This window comes from Tupaia chinensis, unplaced genomic scaffold (assembly GCF_000334495.1).
Source record: "Tupaia chinensis unplaced genomic scaffold, TupChi_1.0 Scaffold147038_1, whole genome shotgun sequence".
In the NCBI taxonomy this organism is placed as follows: domain Eukaryota; kingdom Metazoa; phylum Chordata; class Mammalia; order Scandentia; family Tupaiidae; genus Tupaia; species Tupaia belangeri.
This window is the reverse complement of record NW_006206889.1, coordinates 2,067,296-2,088,877: the sequence shown is the minus strand read 5'-3', so window position 1 is coordinate 2,088,877 and position 21,582 is coordinate 2,067,296. Positions and strand designations below refer to the sequence as shown.

Genomic DNA, 21,582 nt, shown 5'->3' with positions numbered 1-21,582 from the left:
TCTTTTTTCTTTTTCTTTTTTTTTTTTTTTTTTTGAGAGGTTTTTGCCATAGGGCATGTGCACTCGACAGACAGAGACACATAAAGTGAGAAATCACCCCCCAGGGGGATGACCATGCTACAACCCCTTCTCCTACATTCTCCTTTCGGGATCTTGGGCACGCACAAACACGCACCTGGCGTGAGTTTTAAGCCACCGGGTCGAGGACACGAAATGCGGTCGACTACATGTGAGTCCAGCGACATAGCTATTACACTAACTGCTTGTCCCAAGAACTGTCTTTTTTTCTACCATCCAATGTCTCATTAAGAAAATCATACTATTTCTTTAAGAATAAGACCCACAGATTATGTGACATTATTCTGCTTCTCTACACTAGACTTTAGAACTCAGACAAAACTTATACATCTTTGTATGCTCACATCAATTATCTTAAAAATTAAGAGAAGAAGATATAGCCAAAAAACAAACACACCATACCTTCTCCATTCCATCGGTTCTCTGGGAAGCTGCTGGGAAAGTGTTGGATAAATAGAGGTAAATAAATTCTGATCTCCAGCACCTACAACAGGAATAGAGAGAAATCCAGTTAGCATATCTTTAGGTAAATACAGGCAAAACAGGCTCTAAGGTATATCAAATTGGTATTTTTGGACAATTTCTTTTTTTTTTTTTTTTAATAATTATTTATTTAGGGGACAGAAGGTGATGTGGTGGTTAAAGGCGCTGGACTCCCACATGGCTGACCACGGACTGAGTCCCGGACCTGGTGGCTTGCTCTCTCCCTTTCTCTCCCTCTCTCTCACCTTCACTCGGTCCCTCTCTGGTCAAATTTATATATATATACACACACACACACACACACACACACACACACACATACACACACACACACACACACACACAATTTATTTAATTGAATTTATTTATTTATTTAAATTTGACCAGAGAAACAGAGAGCAAGAGAGAAAGTGAAAAAGCAAGCCACCAGGTCTGGGACTTGAACTGTGACTGGCCATGTAGGAGTCCAGCACCTTAACCACAGCACCTGCTAGCTCTACACACTGCTTTTAATTGAACACCACCATCCTAGTTTTACCAGAACTCAAAAATCCACTTAGTTCTCATAAATGATAATATGTCATGCTTAAGCTAAAAAAAACCACCTTTTAATATAGATGACTAAAATTCTTATATTCAGAGGATCCTCTTACTTGAAGTGCAATCATTTTCCAAATTGCTTTTATATTGATCTTAAAGACATCATTGGGAATTTATGTAAGCCATTAACACACTTGCTTATTTTGCTACCATGAATCTAAAAACAAAAACCACCCCAAAAATCACATAACAACATCAGGTCACCACAGAAAGTGAGGACATTTCTGGGCAGACAGTGGTGGTTGGCCACGGAACTGGAAGCCTGAATTCCTGGGCCCCTCCTTCTCAGGTCCACCATCCACCAGCTGACTAAGCAGGTAGACCATTAACCCTTTCTATGCCTTGGAGACCACATGTAAAGGGGATAGGGAATACCTCTGCACAAGGCTTTGGGAAGATTAAATGAGTCAATACACGTAAATAACTTCAAACAAGGCCTGATACACAGTAGTTAAAATGGATTACCATTATTACATTTTTGTTAAGATAAAAACAATTTTTGTTTTAACCTATTACCTTTCATCTTGTTTATTTATTTGATAATCAGCTTACAAATCAATACAGTCTTCAGTTACTTTCAAGTTTCTCATCTTTTTTTTTTTTTAATGATAGAGCATACGAGAGAGACAGAGAGAAGCACCCTCAAATGGGTCTTATCATGCCATGATCTCCTGTCTCCAGCCCCCTAGTTCCCCCTAGGTACCTGGTGCCTGGGTGTGTGCCAGCCTGTTTTCAGGCTGATCAGGAATCCAAACCCATAGTCAACTATGTGGCTTCCAGCACTACAGTCTAACACACTAGAGACTACACCACCTAATTGAGTCTCTTGTCTTTTTTTTTTTTTCCTTGTAAGAGAGAAAGAGAGAGACAGAGATAGGTATCTTTGATCAGTTCTTGCCATGTTGTGCTCTTCCTACTCCGGCCTCCCAATTGGCTAGGACCACAGGAATGTGCAACTTTACTCAACCATGCCCAACCACATCCAGCATATTTGGGTTGGCTCAGAAACTGAACCCAGCTTTCTATGTGGATTTCAGTCCCCAAACAGTGGTGTTATCTAGTACCACTGTGACTGGGCCATGTTTTCCATCTTTGATTGTTATTTTTTTGGAGAGGTTTTTGCTATAGGGCGCGTGCGCTCGCCAGACAGAGACAGAGAGATAGAAAGTGAAAAATCACCCCCCAGGGGGGATGGCCACACCGCAATCCTTTCTCCTCCATTCTCCTCTCGGGATCTTGGGCACACACGCACACGTGCCTGGCATTGAGTTTAAGCCACAGGGTCCGGGACTTGAACCATGGTCAACTACATGGGAGTCCAGCAACATAGCCATTATGCCAACTGCTGGTGTCAATCTTTGATTGTTTAAATCTGCTGCATTTTTAAAAGTTTCCAAGATTGGGACCAGCAGTTAATGTAATGGCTATGTCGCTGGACTCCCACATAGTTGACCGCGGTTCGAGTCCCGGACCCGGTGGCTTAAACTCACGCTGGGCGCGTGTGTGTGTGTGCCCAAGATCCCGAGAGGAGAATGGAGGAGAAAGGATTGCGGTGTGGCCATCCCCCCTGGGGGGTGATTTTTCACTTTCTATCTCTCTGTCTCTGTCTGGCGAGCGCACGCGCCCTATAGCAAAAACCTCTCCAAAAAAAGAAAAAAAAAAGTTTCCAAGATTAATATAAAACCCATCATTTTCACTAAGTGGGAACTAAGCTGACTACATGGAAGTTTTCTCTTTCACTTGGTTTCTATATAAAACTACACAAAAACACTCAGTCCTCAGTAAAGCCTCACAAGCCATACACAGAGTAAGGAGGAGATGGCCTCCTCCAATACCCTACTCAAGCTTACTCCAGCAAGAAGCCCTGCTGTACAGTAAGTCTCATAAATGGGGAGTTTATGAAGGAATAATTTTTCTTATATTCTGTCATCTTTATTGTATCCTAATTTAAAAGATTACAGGACAGGGTCAGCAGGTGGCACGATGGTTAAGGACTGGACTCCAACTGTAGTTTGAGCACCAGATCCGACAGCTTGAAAATCATATTGGGCATGTGTGTGTGCATGCATGCCCAAAATCCCGAAAGGAGAATGGAGGAGAAGGGACTGCAGCATGGCCATCCCCCCCTGGGGGGTGGGGCAGAATTTCTCACTTTCCCTCTCTCTGTCCACCTCCAGTAAGTACACACACTAAACCAGAAAAAAAAAAAAAATTGCAGGTCAATCAGCAAATTTGCCCAGGACAAAGATGTAATCTGACCTAATTAGGTAAGATTTCATCTCTGAATGTTTGACCACAGCATCAGTTATTCACTGAAGTATGTATCCCCCAAAATCCACATGTTGAAACCCTACCCCCACCCTGTACCTCAGAATGTAACTGTATTTGAAGATAAACTATACTTGCTGATAAAGTGATTAAGGTAAAATGAGGTCTTGAGGGTAGGTTCTACTCCAATCTGACTAATGTCCTTATAAGAGAACATTTGAACATAGAGCCACAAGGGGTATACTAAGGCCATGTTAAGACAGACAGAAGCCATTCACAAATCATGGTGAGAGTTCTCAGAAGCAGCCAAACCTGCTGACACTCTGATCTAGGACTGTCTCCTGGAGAACTGTGAGAAGACAGATTTCTGTATGGCGCCCCCATCTGCAGCATTTTGTTATGGCAACTCGAGAAGACTACAGTGCCCCTTGACAAAGGGTCACATTCTTCTAACCCACTGAGGATCTGTATTGACTGAGAAAGAATTTGATAAAAACCACCACAGTATTCTCAGAATTCAGAGCTATTACTATTACATTCTTAAACCTTTATATCAATTATTATGAAAATGACAAATGCCTTTGAAAAGGAGAGATAAAGAACCAGCTTTTGGAAGATAGGAAAGCACCTAAGTGTAAAAATCCCAGAAGTCAGCTCCTGTGACAGGTAATTAAATTAACAGGTGACTATATAATACACACACACACACACACACACACACACACGCAGTCTTATAGTTTCCTGAAATAGCTAAATCACTAAGTAAAAGAGGCATGTGAGCTCTGAGGTATGGAATCTTAAGAAAGCTACTTCCAGGCTGATTTTCAATTTTAATTTCACGGAAAGAGATGCATAAGGAAAACCAGTAAGGATCCACTTGTTCATGAAATAGCTACTGCAGGCAAAGATGAGGTTTCAAATGGATGTGGCCATGTTCAGAGAACCCAGTTCAGAAAATCACTATTTTTCTGACTCAAGGGGTTATTTACTAGGAGGCAACTCAAACTACTTATTTCAACTACTAAGGTTTCTTTTTTTACTGAGAAAGGAGAGACTTATCAAAATAATTTTTAAGAGTAGTTCAAAACACAATCAGATTACCATAAACCTCTCTCCCTATGTGTCTGCACATCTGCTGACCAGGGGAGAGACAGAAATAAGAGGTGGCAGAAAGTTGGGGAAAACAATCCCTCTAACATCTCACTGTGTGTGTGTATACTTTCATGGCTGACCAGGGGAGAGATGGAGAGAAGGAGAGAGGGCAAGTCAAGTACTGGGAGTCAAACCGAGCAGCTTGGCTACAGACTGTGTGCTGCTTCCAGTTTCCTAATTTTACTAAATTTGCTAATTAATCTACAGCAGCTGACACTGGCTGGCTGAAAATACAAGTTCCAGGAGGCCTTCTGCCAACAGAATGAACATGTCTTTCATCCACTTTCCATTGTACCACTTTTTAAACATGTCTTATCACGTAAAAAGGTCAGGAAATTGTAACTATTAGACAGTGGCAAAAAAAAATAATAAAATGCTCATCTAATCTGTCAATAATGTACAATTTACCTTAATACTTGACACCATACTTTTTTCAAGATCAGTATTTATATTTGGAGATTTATGTTGGGTAAGAGATCTTAGGTAAAGATTCTAAATATTTGTTGATATTCTGATTCGCCATAATTTTTTGTCAAATTCTTTAGCATAATCTTAAAAAAGGAAAATGTTACCTTTTCTATTATAATAAAATACATTTATCTTCTCTTTCTTTCTTTCTTTTTGGTGGGGGGGGAAGGTTTTGCTATAGGGCATGTTTGCTCACCAGAAAGACAGAGACAGACAGAGAGACAGAAAGCGAGAAATCACCCCCAGGAAGGATGGCCACGCTGCAATCCCTTCTCCTCCTCTAGGGATCTTGGGCATGCACGCACACACACCTGTGTGAGTTTAAGCCACCGGGTCCGAGACTCGAACCGCTGTCAACTACATGGGAGTTCAGTGACATAGTCATTACACCAACTACTGGTCCCTAAAATACATTTCTCATTTTATCTTAACTTGTAGAAGACATCTATAATATTTTAGCCTGTTAAGAAAACGGCTGCCTTATTTGAAAAGGGTTAGATCTACACCATAGGGCTTTGTGGGATCTACACTACTATTAGATGGGGAAGACAGGGATGGATTCTAGTTCAACCTAAATGAGTCCCACATACAGAGGCTCTCAACCAGGGGTTAGATGATCTCCTCGCTGGGACTCTAGAGAGACTTTAAAAAGCAGTGGAGGGCCAATCCCATCACTTGGTGGTTAAAGGAGCCAGATTCTACGTAGCCAGTCACAGTTCCAATCCTGGCCCAAGTGGCTTGAAAAACATGCCAGGCACATGTACATGTGTGCCCCAAGTCCTAAGGGTTAGAATAGAGAAGGAATGTCAGGATGACCATCCACCATGGGGGATGAGGGCTTTCTCCTTTCTCTGGCAAGCATACACCCTCTGACAAATTAAAAACAAACAAAAAGCAGTGGAGTGCCTAGACTAGGACTAGAAAAGACTGGGCCCCTCTAAGCAAGATTCTATGATTCCATTTAAACAAAACAAAACAAACAAAAAAGCCAAAGGAAATAAGTAATTTCCCTAACATTTGCTTTATAGAAAATTATGCAGAAATAACTCCCTCCCTCCTTTTTTTTTTTTAAATAAGGCACATGTGCTTGCAGGAGACAGGCAAAGAGGAAAAGTAAGAAATCACCCCCAGGGGGATGGTCACACCACAATCCCTTCTTCATTTCTCCTTGCAAGATTTTGGCAAGCATGTACACATGCCCTGCAAGATTTTCAAGCCACTGGGTCCAGGACTCAAACCATGCTGTCAACTATGTGGGGTTCAGCCACCTTAACCATCATGCCACCAGCTGGCGCATAGAAATAAATATTCTTTAAGTATGCTGCTAACAAAAAGAAAGTTGCAATCCGTCATCAGACAGTTGGTGTTTGAAACGCCTGGTAATAGAGGGCTTTGTCTTTAAGCCTAAGAGTGCAAGTGCTTGCCAACAGATCATACATTAATTAGTTTCTCCTCAGCAGCTTTTGATAAAACAGATTTTTAAATAGATGATAAAAACGTCCAAGGTCATAAACTGGGAAGTCATCTCCGCTGGTTCAATAATGCGTAAAGTGAATTTGCTGTAATTCATGTATAATGTCAATGCAGTAATGAAAATTAATTAATGTTTCAAAGTAGGAAACATTAATGGGGAAAACTCACATTGAGTGTATAATCTTTCATGGGGAAAACTCACATTGAGTGTATAATCAAGGAATATCGAAACCCTCCCCAGTAGGCCTCCTACGGTTCCTGTACATGAAGGGCTTTTACTTCAGGGGTGAGGACAGGAAGTGAAGGTCAACAAAGGACTCCAGTGTAATCTGAATTCTCTAAGTAGAAAGTGAGGCTTAGTCTAGTCACCAAAATGACCAGGCATCGCCTCCCATGTCTACACATGAACACTGTCCTCCCTTTACTGGCACAGAAGCATGTGAACCCTCTCATCTAGATCTGTACTTCAAAGGTCAAGCTTAAATAGTTGTCCTCTCTATAGTCTATAAGAGGGGAGTTCACCTGCATTTGGCTGTCAGCTATTCCTAATACCCTGTGTCAGGTATGCCAAAACACAGTGACTAAATCACAACCCACTGTGCCCTGCCATTTTGTCACTGACTGTAATTTTGCACCCAGTCCAACTGGCTCTCCTCTGAGTCCTCACTGTGGGCCCTGCCTGTTCGTCTCCAAATCCTTAGTCACACACACGGTACATGCGCACATGCACACACATTGTCTCTTTGCCTCAGCCTTTCTCTCTCCCAGCACCTACTCTTATCTAATAATTACTTCTCCCAGTAGGTGTGATGGAAAGAAAAACAGTAAGATGTGGTAGTGTTTTATACTGCAGAAGTTTGCAGAAAAGGAATTACACCCAACACATTAAGACTAGTTACAAGACAGTAAGTCCCAAAGTCTTTTTCTGTTTTATCTTTAAAGACAATGAACACAGGGAACTAGCAGGTTAAGCGGTGGTTAGCACTGGGCTCCCAGACGGCTAATCACGGTTCGAGTCCTGGACCTAACAGCTTGAAATTCATGCCAGGTGCATGTGCATGTGCATGTGTGCCCAAAATCTTAGGAAAGGAGTGGATGAGACGGGATTATGGCGTGGCCATCCCCCAGGAGGGTGTTTTTTCATTTTTCCTCTTAATGCCTCTCTGTCTCTCCAGCAAGCACATGTGCCCTCTAATAAAAACCTACCAAAAAAAAAAAAAAGATGATTAAATACACTAAGTGTCTACGTAAGTCTTTTGTTTTGTTTTCTCACCAGAGCAAGACAGAGGGAAAGTGAGAAATCACTCCCCAGAGGTGATCTGTGTAAAGTGGATTTGCTATAATTCATCTATGATGTCAATGCAGTAATGAAAATTAATTAATGCTTCAAAGTGGGAGTCTCAAGGGTGATTTTTCTCCTCCATTCTCCTCTCGAGATTTTGGACGCACAAGCACACATGCCCAGAGTGATTTACAAGCTGCCAAGTCCTGGACTTGAACTAGAATGGGCCATGTGAGAGTCCAGCACCTTAACCACCACACTGCCAGCAATCTATATACCCTTTTTTTTTTTTGGAGAGGTTTTTGCTATAGGGCGCGTGCACTCACCAGAAAGACAGAGACAGAGAGACAGAAAGCAAGAAATCACTCCCCAGGGGGAATGGCCACACTGCAATCCTTTCTCCTCCATTCTCCTCTCAGGATCTTGGGCACACACGCACACGCGCCCGGCGTGAGTTTAAGCCACCAGGTCCGGGACTCGAACCGCGGTCGACTAGGTGGGAGTCCAGCAACATAGCCATTAGGCTAACTGTTAGTCCCAGTCTATATACTCTTAAGGCCAAGCGTATAGGATTGTTTTCAAGTCTAAATCAGGTACTGACAAGGTGAGAAGCATCCCACCTGCCCCCTGCCTTCCTGGCCTGCCTCAGTACTCCTCTGCCATGGGGCCAGGACAGAGGGTTCCCTACTACTCTTCCTCCAGTTTTCCCTTCACCTCCTAAAAGCCTTTGCTCAAAGATTATCTTTTCTCAATGAGACCTAACCACAATTTCTAAATGGTGCAGCCATTATGAAGAAGAATTTGGTAACATCTGGCAAAATTACATGAACATTACCACAGTTCCCATAATTCCTCTGACAGTCTCTCTCTCTCTCTCTCTCTCTCTCTCTGGCTTTCTCACTTTCCATCTCTCTCTGGTCAAATTAAAAAATGATAATAAATAAATTCAAAAGAAAAGAAGACAGACAAATGTACAAGGCTAGTGGAGGAAGGACCACAAGACAGAGCAAAAGATGAAACAACTAACATTTCACCAATTTGAGATTACCAGAATAATCCACGGTACATCTATGTAATGGAGTTGTACACTTCTGTAAAAAAGAATGAGGAAGACCTCAATACACCGCTAGTGTGTTGAGTAGTCCAGGATATAATGAGGGAGAAAAAGGAAAAAGAAAAAAAAAAAGTGCATAGTTGGCGATCGCTTACCTTAGGGAAATACAAATACATACGAATGTGTTTATTTTTTTTAAGCCATAAAAAATGTAACAAAATACTTAGAGAGGAGAGGAGGTAGAGTGGAAAGGACAGAATATATGTTAGATTTTTAAAATATACCTCATTTTGGGGCCAATGGATGACATGGTGGTTAGGGCACTGGACTCTCATATAGTCGACTGGTGTTTGAATCCCAGACCTGGCAGCTTGAAACGTATACCAGGCACATGTGCATGAGTGTCCAAATCCCATGAGGAGAATGGAGGAGAAGGGATTGGGGCATGGCCATCACCCTGTGGGGTGATTTCTCACTTTCTCTCTCTCTGTCTCTCTCTCTCTGTCTCCAACAATTGCACATGCCCTACAGCAAAAATCTCTCCTAAAAAATTAATTTATAGATTTGGTTTTCAAAACATTTTAAATAATTATAAAATTAAATTTTAAAAGTTTTTCCTAAAAATATCAGGAAAAGTCCAACAAAAAAACCTAAAATATATACAACCACAGAGAGAAACAAGTGATTTTAAAGATATGCACAGCAACCTGACAACTCATGCCTAATGGAATATATCCAAATGCTACAATTAAATACCTGCGTTCAGTAGTCCCACTGTTGGTGGGAGTTTACACTGTCATACGCTGGCTGCATGTAATGAAAGATAAAGCCAAGGACAACTCCACGATGCTCTCTACTCAGTGGTCCATGGACCTGAAGCACTAGTGCACCTGGGTACTGGTTAGAAATGCTGCTACTTGAGACCTGCCCAGTTTGCTCTCAGAAACTCAGAGTGGGACCCAACATCAGTTTTAACAAGCCCTCTAGGTGATTCTGATGCTGGTCAAGTTTGAGAACCTCTCCTCTGACTCTTATCATACCCAAGTACTTACGAGAAGTGGGATTTTCAGTGTAGAAAAAATAAAATATAGAAGATGAAGCAATTAAAACACCAAAGTTGTAAATTTTAACAGAAAAGATCAGTGTGTTGGGAACCAGCAGTTAGCGTAATGGCTATGTCGCTGGACTCCCACGTACTCGACCGCGGTTCGTGTCCTGGACCCGGTGGCTTAAAACTCCCGCCGGGCACATGGGCGTGTGTGCCCAAGATCCCGAGAGGAGAATGGAGGAGAAGAGACTGCGGCGTGGCCATCCCCTCTGGGGGGTGATTTTTCACTTTCTGTCTCTCTATCTCTGTCTGTCTGGCGAGTTCACGCGCCCTATAGCAAAAACCTCTCAAAAAAAAAAAGAAAAGATCAGTGTGAATTCGTGATTTATCTTTAAAAATACAAAAATAATGGGGGCTGACAGATGGCGTGGTGGTTAAGGGCGCTGTACTCTCACATGGCTGATCGCAGTTGGAGTCCAGTTGGAGTCCGGAGCTGGCAGCTTTGACTTTCACTTTCTCCCTGCCCCTCCCCCCACCCCGGTCAAATTTAAATAAATAATGTTAAATAAAATAATTCTTTAAAAAAATACCAAAAAAAAAAAAAAGACCAATTCCTAGCTCTGGCCACTGTAAAGGTCTGGCAGCAACTAGAAGGTCAAGCTTGCAGACTACAGTCTTGAAATAACACTTTTCACTAAAAGGAACCAGGGCCCTTTGGGCAAACAGCTAGTACAACGAAAGGACAAAATGACTCTGGAATGTGCTGTCATGCCAGAGTGTAAAGAACCTAAACAAAAATCACAGACATTAACTTGAGAGAGGCTCTCCCTGATCAAAGATAGAACAATCTGCACATCAATGAGGCAATAACCGCAATGGACTGAAACACATCAAGGATGCTCACAATGATACTTAAAAAAAAAAGAAAGAAAGAAAAGCTAATCGATCACAACTGAAGGACACTTTTGAACTAATGTATTTGTTTTAATTACGTAAAGGGAAAGAATCCAGCATGCAATGTCTCCCTATACCAGTGGGGAACTACTATTGGGTTGTCAGGAAAATCATGACACAATTTTCGCATAGAAAAATACGTCATGACTTTCCCGACAACCTAATATAAATGTGTGTGTGTATACACATACATGCTCTTTATAGAAATATATTAGCTAATAAATAAAAATGAAATAGTAAAATTAGACTATCACCATTTTGCAATGTTTAGAGAATTAGTAATGCAAAAGTGAATGGCTGCTAATATCACAGAGAAATCATCAAACACTATGTGCCTGCTAATAGAAGAACACCTACCACCTATGAAACCGTCTTGCCAAAACAGAAAAACCCAACCCAAAGTTGAATTAGCCTCCAGCTCCACAGTTCAAACAGTGGGACTTCCTATAGAACAAACAAATGGATTCAACAAACTGCAAAGAAAACAAGGAAGACAGAGAGGAAACAAAGATTTTAAACGAGACTTAAATGACTTACCCATAAACTTTATCTGGACACTAAACTATGAAAAACAAAACAAAAAAGAAAGAAATCTAAGACACATTAGAAGTGTAAACAGTGAATATTTTATATTAAAAAGTTATTTTGGGGCCAGCAGATGGCATAGCAGTTATGTCACTGGACTTACACATGACCAGCAGTGGTTCAAGTCCTGGACCAGGTGGCTTGAAACTCACATCCAGCACACATGCATGCATGCACAAGATCCCAGGAGGAGAAGAGGAGATTGCAGTGAGGCCATCCCTCCTGGGTGGTGATTTCTCACTTGCCCTTTCATTGTCTCTGTCTCTCTTTATGGCGAGTACATGCACCCTAAAGCAAAAGAAAACAAAAACAAAACAAAACAACAAACAAACAAAAAAAAAACTCTAAAAAAGGAGGAAAAAAAAATTATTTTAGGGCCAGCCAGTAGCATGATGGTTAAGGCAACTGGATCCCACACAGTCAACTAAACAGCTGAAGTCCTGGACCAGGTGGCTTGAAAGACATGTCATGCCAGGTGCATGCCCAAAATCCCAAGAGGAGAATGGAAGAAAAGGGATTTCAGCCTGGTCAGCCCCCAAGAGTGCGATTTCTCATGTTCTCTCTCTGTCTGTCTCTATCTCTCTGTTTCTCTCAAGTGAGTGCAAGCACACTATAGCAAAAACTGGAAGGAAAAAAGAAAGTTATTTTAGAGGCCAGCTCCTTGCTGCAGTGGTAATGTGCTATTCAAGAGAAGCTGGATCCCGCGGGCTGAATGCACTTCAAATCCCAGGCCCAGTCCAGCTGCGATATTCCAGGAACACATGTTGAGTGCTGAATATCCAGAAGACTGGAAGACTGAGTAAAGGGACTGAGGTATGACCAGTCCCCATGGAGGATGCTCCCCTCTATTGCATGGAGGCTCTATCATGAATATAGAAATTTTAAATTAATTAATTATTGAAAAAAGCCAGTGGTGGGTGGTTAAGGTAGATGGAGCCCACATGGCCAACCGTGAAGTTTGAGTTCTAGACTCAGCAGCTTAAAAAGCCATGGGCAGGGAACCAGCAGTTAGCGAAATGGCTATGTCGCTGGACTCCCACGTAGTCGACCGCAGTTCGTGTCCTGGACCTGGTGGTTTAAAACTCACGCCGGGCGCATGTGCGTGCGTGCCCAAGATCCCAAGAGGAAAATGGAGAAGGGATTGCGGCGTGATCATCCCCCCTGGGGGGTGATTTCTCACTTTCTGTCTCTATGTCTCTCTCTCTCTCACACACACACACACACACACACACACACACGGCAAAAAAAAATTTTTTCAATTTAAAAAAGGCTAGGTGTTTAAACAAGGTATTTCTCACAATTCTAGAGGCTGGGGAGTCCAAGATGAGGCAACAGCAGGTTCAGTTTCGGGGGAAGGTCTGTTCCTAGGACTGCAGTGGCTGTCCTCTCACTAAATCCTCACATGGCCTTTACATGGTACATGCGGAAGGTCTGAGTGCAGGGTGTCGAGTTCTCAGAACATAGGTTTAATTTTGAAATGAATAAAATTATTCTGAAAAAATCTATAGCTGACTTACATGGCCTAATTATTCTTCTTCTTATCAAACCACTAATCTCATCATGAAGGCCTCACCCTCCAGACCTAATCTAACTTTAACTCCTTTCCACTTCCTAATACTACGACAATGAAAGTACGAACTTGAACACAGACTCTGGAGGTGACATAAATATGTAATCTATAGCATATACATTTATGGATAAATTATTAATATATGACATCTGGGATTAGCTTCAAAATAATAGAGGATTGAGGAGAAAATGAGACTATAGAGAAGCAAGATTGGCCAATTTACCTAGTTGTCTAAGTCGGCTGAAAGGATTGTAAGATTTCTTTATACCATTCTGTTTACTTTTATACATATTACAAGTTTCCATAATAAAACATTTGAAATATTACAATGCTCTCATTTCCCTTATCCTTTGCTCTTTCTACTTTTTTCTACAGCACAATCACCTGGCACATCATATAGTTTATTGTGTATGTGTACTGTCTGTCTCCTCTTGCAAGGGCTGGGAGGAGGTCTGACTCCTCCTGTGACGGCTCACTGGTATTACCCAAGCACCTACAATGGTGCCTGGCATGGACAGTGTGCTAAGTACCTATCAGCTAACTTATGAACCTAGCCTCTACATTGGACAGCCCAGAACCCTGAAGGAAAGGATATTATCCTCTAGAGTAAGTGATGACAGTGCTGGGTGTCACGTTCTCAGAACATAAGTTTAATTTTGAAATGAGTAAGATGATACCAAAAATGTCTAGCGTATGCTTGACTTACTCTGTTCTTAGAATGCTGAAGAAAAGCGACATTTTGATTTTATTTAACTCTGGCAAAGGCTTCCTCAGAGGGGTAATTTTAGGGACAAACTTCCCGTTTCCATGTGAGCAGACGGTGTCTGACTTCCCTAAGTACTTGGTAAAGCCCTGTGAGATGTCTTGACACTACTGTGAGCTGTGCTCCTAAACCCTGACAATCATAGTCAGGCACAGCCAAACTGGCCCTTACCTCCTCCACTTTGAAATGACCTCTGACAGCCGTTACTGTGTTAACCTTGATGTCTAGAAATTTACTAACTGGTTGGTGAACTAAAAACATAAATGCTCTGCTACAGATTTAGTAGAAATGATACCCAAATGTGTGTTATCAGTTCAAAGCCTCTATTGAAAATTTCAACTCTAAAATGTATGCAATGATTTCTAAATGCTACCAGATCTCAGTTATGAAAATTTTCCAAACATACAACCAATGGTCCCTGGTGAAACCAAGGTCTAAACCTGTTATCAGTTTCTTTATCATTTCACTACTCAATGTCCTTTTTTTTAAATTCTGCAAACAGGTCTAAAATTTGAGAAACATTAGGTATCATGTCCAAAAAGCTGAATTTCCCTAGGGAGAAAAATAAGGAAAAGAGAGCATGCAGAAGAAATCCATCCTTTTCTAAGAGATCATCCTTTCTTGAGTCACCATCTAGAGTCCAAAGCACAGGGGCCTAGAAAACACTTTCTTGTTCAGGATACAGAGAGGACAAACTCCAAAGAAAGGAGAAAAACAACATAAAACCAGACATGTGATGACTGCCACCAGTATGTGCTCTAGATCACGCAGGAAAAACACAGCAGACAGAGTGGACAGAAAGAGAAGTCCACATCTCAACCCCTAGATAGGTCAGACTTTACTCAGAAAAAGGGCTTTGTAGATATTTAAATTCAGTCTCTGAAGATGTGATCATCCTGGATTATCTGGGCAAGCACTAAATCCAAATGACAAATGTCTTTATAGTAGACAGAAGAGAAAACATAGGGAAAGGGACACAGAGAGGAAGGCCAGAAGATAGAGGCAGATACTGGACCACTGCTGCTAGGAGCCAAGGATCAGCCAGGACTGCTGGGAGCCACAAAAGGCTAGTAAGCCTTCCTCCCTAGAGACTCAGGAGGGTAGAAAGTATGCTGGCACCTTGCTTTTGGAAATCCAGCCTCCAGAACAGTGAGAATAAACTACTGTTTTAAGCCACCTAGTTTCTATTGGGTTGTCTGGAAAGCTATGACATATTTTTCTATGTTTTTCTATGCAAAAATGCATCATGACTTTCTGGACAACCCTAATTATGTCACAGCAACACAAGGAAACTAAACCATGTGGTATACAACACAAAAATAGGCTGCACATGCTTTTTTTTCCCCTAGTGCTATTTCAATTCATCTTTCAGACATGTTTTTGGCTATACCTCATAAACATCTAAGTAAACACAAAAGAACAGGTAATTCAGAAGAGATAAATGGCCAATAAGGATAAAAATGAACCTCATTAATAATCAGATACATGCACACAAAAATATCTATGATAACTCTGGGTTGGGCAAAGAGTTCTTATATATGACACCAAAAGCACAATATAAGTGAAAAAAATGATAGACTTCATCAAAATTAAAAACAAACTAAAAACTGGGAGAAATCATTTCTAAGTCATATATCTGAAGAGATCAGACAGTGGCACAACAGTAACAACTGGATAAGAAAAAGGTCCTCACGGAGACCAGCAGTTAGCGTAATGGCTATGTTGCTGGACTCCCACGTGGTTGACCGCGGTTTGAGTCTCGGGCCCGGTGGCTCAAACTCACACAGGGTGCATGTGCGTGCGTGCCCAAGATCCCAAGAGGAGAATGGAGGAGAAGGGATTGTGGCATGGCCATCCCCCATGGGGGGTGATTTCTTGTTTTCTGTCTCTCTGTCTCTCTCTCTCTGTCTGGCGAGCTCACAAGCCCTATAGCAAAAACCTTCTCCAAAAAAAAAGGGGGGGGGGTGTCCTCTGCATTTGAGACCTCCCTGTAAATGCTCAGAATGCATGTGTGTCTAGGATCCAGGCTGAATGAGGTCGGGGGGGAGGGTGCATGGAGGAGCATGAACATGAAGACCCTAACCCTTCACATTCATGAAGTAGGGGTATGTACACATGTCCTCACCACAGAAGAAATAAATTCTTAAAAGACATGTATCCATAAAATATAATGAACTCATTTTTTTTGTTTCTGCTTTTGCTTTTTTATTTAATTTATCTATTATCTACCTCTGGGACATGTGCACTCACCATAGAGAGAAAGCAAGCCACCCACCAGGTCCAGAACTCAAATCTCACAGTCAACCATGTGGGAGTCTAGTGCCTTAACTACCACACCATCCGATGGCCCCAATATAATAAACTCTTAACTCCAAAGAGCCATCTCAAATATGCTCCCTGGCATAGCAGCCAGCTTTGTCTTTTTTACTGGATTTGCATGTATTTCCTCAAGTCAAAAGGCCCAAATAAAATGTTTCCACACCAAAGAAAAACTAAGCACACGGCAGTTTACCTCAACACAGTTCCAACTGATCAGGATTCAAACTTTCCACACATTTTCTACAAGGCTCTTATTTTGTTAAAAACATGTACCTTAGAATTTTACAGCATCAAAAGCTTCTAACTTACAGAAGTATTAAACAACATACAGCAGAGTTTTTCCTTAGATAAATGCTTTCTCATTTATTGTAGTTATAAAGAAATACTCACTCAGCACCCACTACGTGCCAAGCACTGTTCTAGGTGCTAGGAACACAATGAACAAAACAGATTTATGACTTTACATTCTAGTCAGAGTCAGGGGCCAGAGAGGCCATAAACAAGGAAAAAGAGAAATATTTCTGTCAAGGAGTGCTGAGCTAAACAGCATGAAGAAAGTCAATGGGATCCCAAACACTAAGGGTGTGTGGGATGCAAACAGAGTGGGTATTTACTGATGTAGTCAGCTGCCAGAGAAAAAGGAATTGCAAAGGATTCCAAAGTGATCAATTTTTAATTTGAAAACAAATATTCCCTAAGGCTAAAATACTGTGAGTGTATTTAAAACTCACAGATACAGAGGAATGATCTGATTGGGACACAGAGAGGAAAGGATGAGACACAGTCAGTCACAAGAGACTCTAAGGCAAAAGCAAGGGCCTGTAAAAGTTTGTGGAAAAGTAGAGTTAAAGTATGAGTTTATTTTGTTGCCAAAAAATATCTGAAGCCCTTGCACAGTTCAGCCTTTGCCATGAACTTGCTGAAGCTCCTTTGCATGTGTTCAGGACTACCTCCGACACAGCACAGCCTTAGCCACTCCTGATCTGTGCCTCTGGATCACTGGCAGCCACACCTAGAGCTGGAGCACAAGTGTGGGGGGAGTCAGACTCTGTGGACCTGCACGTGAGACCACCGTATCTATGCAATGAGTCACACAGTTCCCGGGGAGACAATCTGTCCACTGGAGAAACGCTTTCCTAGAACGAAAACCCCTCCAGTCAGGCACTTGCATCGTCTCTATGAGATAGTCAGTCTTGATTTTTCCTGCCACACCACATGCACATCCGCCAAGTCTGTTTTCACCTGGCTGGCCTCTGGAGCAAACATATATTAAATGCATCTTTAAAGAAGACTAGCTCATGGGTTCTGTCCATCATTCTTGATTATTTCAGAGATTCATCGATGCTTTAAAAAAAAAAAATCAGACCTTTTGGTTCATTCACATAAGCCAAATTTACTTTACTAGAAACTCTGCAGAAATATGTCTTAAAAGTTAGGCCCGTGAGCTGAAGTTCAAACCTAAAAGGAAGCTCTTTGCTTCCAAGTTATCCATTCAATCCACCCTAGAATTGGATTAACATGAATACTGTGGGACCTCAAACTGTGAATCCAGGCTTCCCAGCAAAATCAGAGGAAATAAGCAATGCATGAGAAGCACAGGTGCTGTCATCAGTTTCAACATCGGATGGCACGACATTTCTTCAATGACATCATCCTTATCAGATAGGGTGGTTGCTGCAATAAATGATAAGTACTATCCACCGCCCCCCCCCAAAAAAAAAAAAGAAAAAAATCAGAAGGTGGTCATGTCCAATCTGATTCGAGGTCAGAAGCTGTGCAGTGTCCAACAGGCACAACCTTACTGTGATTATCTGAGAATGAAATAAAAAACATGTCTCTCTTCCAATTCGTGAGAATTTTTTTTTCAAACAGCTACTCTTAGGATATAACACTTAATAAATTATTAGAAACAAAGTACTTAGTAAGTGGAATTAGACTAGAGGTTCCATGAAAAAATTACTGAAACACTAAAGGCATTGTGAACAGAGAAAATTAAGAACCTTTCCTTAGTGGCTAACCATCTGTTTTGTACAGACTATAATCCAGACATTCTTGGGAGTGCTCTACACATATTCATTCTCTTACCTCCCAGCTCAACCCTATGAGATTGACACTCAGGGTCCCGTCTATGGAAAGTAATCATTCCTAACCATGCACAGGTAAAGGTGACATATGGAGAAAGTTAAGCATATTTGGTGGTGCCTTAGTCCTTGTCCTCAAGGAATATTCTGTGGAACTGAGGTTTCCTAGGGAGAAATGTTCCTTTCACTTCTCAATCAATACTGGCTTGAGAATTCAACATGAACCAAAAACTGCACTTATGTCTCCAATTTTAAAAAGGACATTCAAAGTTACTTTTCTGTAATGAAACTGACAGTGCTTAAACCCCAAGTGCAACACTTTCAGGACGGGTGGAAAACTGACGTGCAAATTTAAAACCTCTAACCTACATGAAAAAAGCTCAACTCATACCAAGTACAAAGCATTATAAATCTACTCAGTTCAGCTGCCTTTTTCCTCTTTTAAAGTTTATAATATCGTATCTAGAACCTCAAATACACAAATCTGGAAAAAATAAAACAGATTATAAAAGATATACTAGTGAAATAGGTCATTAGGATGGAAAATATTATTTTCAGATACTATACAGTTCAGAGTTGATATATATGTTATTTTAGGTATTATGCCATTCAGTCAACAAGAAAAGCCATGAATCAGTGGAATTACATTAACTTTGTGCACTAAATGAGAAAGCTGAAAAAAAGGAACATGTCTTTCCTAATACACCTTAGGTCAGAAAGCTCTTTATTCTAAAATAGAGAACTGCACCTGTAGTTGAAAAAAAAAAAATCTAAGCTAAAACTTCAATTTAGATGCAATGGATATGCTGGATTTGTTTCAGTTTCACTGGATATTTTTCGCGATTAATAAATTATACTACAGGGGCCAGCAGTTGGCACAATGGCTATGTTGCTGGACTCTCACGTAGTCGACTGCAGTTCAAGTCCCAGACCCGGTGGCTTAAACTCACGCAGGGCTTATGTGCATGCGTGTCCAAGATCCCGAGAGGAAAATGGAGCAGGGACTGTGGCATGGCCATCCCCCCTGGGGGCTGATTTCTCACTTTCTGTCTTTCTGGCAAGTGCACACGCCCTATAGCAAAAAACCTCTCCAATCAATCAATCAATCAATCAATCAATCAATCATACTACAGATATTCAAACTGCCGTGATTAGGTAATTCATTACCCAACCTATCAAAGTATTAGTTTCACTAAGTGTTCAGCTGACATCTCTGTACCTTTCAGACATTCTTTAGTATTTACAAGCTTTAACTAGTCTTGGGCTGAAGCAAATTCTTTATGATATATTCCCTCTTTACTGGAAGTAATTAGAAAGGTAAGAAAAAAATTTTAATGCCAGAGGGCATATGTGTACAGAGACTGGGCAAAAGAGAGAGAAAGAGAGATATACAGACTGACTGAACCATGGGGTATGGACATGCCACAATCCTTTTGCCTCTATTCCTCCTTCCTCTCAGGATCCTGGGTAAGCACACACACTCAGCATGTTTTTCAACAGGGTCAGGATTCAAACCACAGTGGGATCTGGCTCTCTCTCCACAGCACTCATCTACTGAGATATGGGGCTAGCCCAAAAAGTTTTTAATATAGACTGAAGTCTATTAAAACTTTGAGATAGCCTTGGGACCTGCAGCTGGAGTAATAGCTATGTCGCTGGACTCCCACGTAGTCGACCGCAGTTCAAGTCCCAGGCCCAGTAGCTTAAACTCATGCAGGGCACATGTGCATGTGTGCCCAAGATCCTGAGAGGAGAATGGAGGAGAAGGGATTGCAGAGTGGCCATCCCCCCCTCTGGGGTGGGGGGAAGGGTGACTTCTCACTTTCTGTCTGTCTCTCTCTTTCTGGCGAGCGCACGTGCCCTATAGCAAAAACCTCTCCAAAAAAAATTTTTTTTAGATAGCCTCAAACATTATTAGAATAATTCAGCAAGGTTTTTAAATAATAATCTATTCTATTTGCCCCTAATCTCTGGGAATTTTTCATGCTTCTCATGCCTACATACAATTCCTAAATTTACCTTAACCAGTTACATTCTAAACACTTCTCAGGAAGGTCTAAGCACAAATTTGTTTTCACTAAAGTGTCCTAAATTCTATGAAAAAAATGTAATTGGTAACAAACAAACTCTGCTTTTATTTTTAAATGAACACAGACCTTTTAAGAGTATAGTGGCTAGGTAAGCACATAAAAATATCTAAAGTAATCACTGTTTCAGGTAAGATGTGAATAGACTTTTAAACACAAAAATATTGCATACTAAGAGAACGATGTACATAGTATTACAAAGCTTTAAAGAGTAGCCTCTAGGTGGATTTTCAAGTAATTTTTCTACTTCTTTTGTCTGTATTGCTTACATTACCTTCCTCCTCTCTGTAGAATGGCTTATAGAGCAGAAAGGCCAGAAGACAGAGGGTATGAAGAGAAACCAGAACAGGTGCTTTCCAAAGCTCTAGTCTCAGATATACCAAGATGTAATTTTAAGTGTGAACTACGAAGTCAGCCTTTCTACAAGTTTGTTTTAAATTAATTTTTAAATGATCTTTATTTTTCAAGTTAATTTTCTCTGAAGTTTACTGAAGACGCTTTCTTTTCTAAGATTCCAAGGAATGAAAGATTGTGCCTTCTAAGGCAGTGACGCCATCAACAGAGATCACACTCTTGAGGCTAATTTAACTTGGGAAAAAAACTCTACTAATAGATGCTAGTCCAATAAATCTGTAGAAAAGGAAAATATGGGCCAGCAAATGGCATAATGGTTACATCACTGGACTCCCACATAGGTGACCATGGTTCAAGTCCCAGGCTCAGTGGCTTAAACTCATGTCTGGCATGTGTGATGCATGGGCAAAATCCCAAGAGGAAAACCAAGAAGGGATTGTGGCATGGCCACCCCCCTACCCCCCCAGGGATGATTTCTCGCCTTCTGTCTATCTCACTCTTTATAAAAGTACACTTTAAGAAAAAAAAAAAAACAAAAAAAAAAAAAACTCTCTTTAAAATAAAAAAGAAAGAAAAGGAAAATGCATCATTTAGCTGTCATGCACACATGAAGCTAAACATTAAACATGTATCTCAAGCACTATTAAAATAACAAATCTGTCCCTTTAGTTATAGTTAAATCCAACAAAGTTCTAGGTACTATCTTTTCAGAGATTTACATAACACTTACAAGGAACATACTGGTATTGAAACGTTAGGTAAGCTCAAAGGTAGGAGATGTAAGTAGATGTGGGTGCTCATACAAGCAATCAATTTGAAGTCACTTCAAGAACTTCACCGAAAATGTAATTTAAAAATACAAAATTATTTTGGTGCAATTTTGAAACATTTCAGGAACAAATAGAAAACAGCTACTGCTGAATGATACAAGTCTCTCAACTTGAAATGAGACATATCTCTTTC

General features: G+C 40.9%; 1 protein-coding gene across 1 annotated transcript in view; it reads right to left on the bottom strand.

Annotated features, from left to right (window-relative positions):
- Nucleotides 1–21,582, bottom strand: part of TRAPPC10 (trafficking protein particle complex subunit 10) — a 107,751-nt gene that overhangs the window by 84,840 nt on the left and 1,329 nt on the right. Inside the window, exon 2 of the mRNA XM_027768656.1 lies at nt 481–562. Within this exon, the coding sequence (XP_027624457.1) occupies nt 481–562 (82 nt within the window). The remainder of the gene's footprint in view (nt 1–480; nt 563–21,582) is intronic.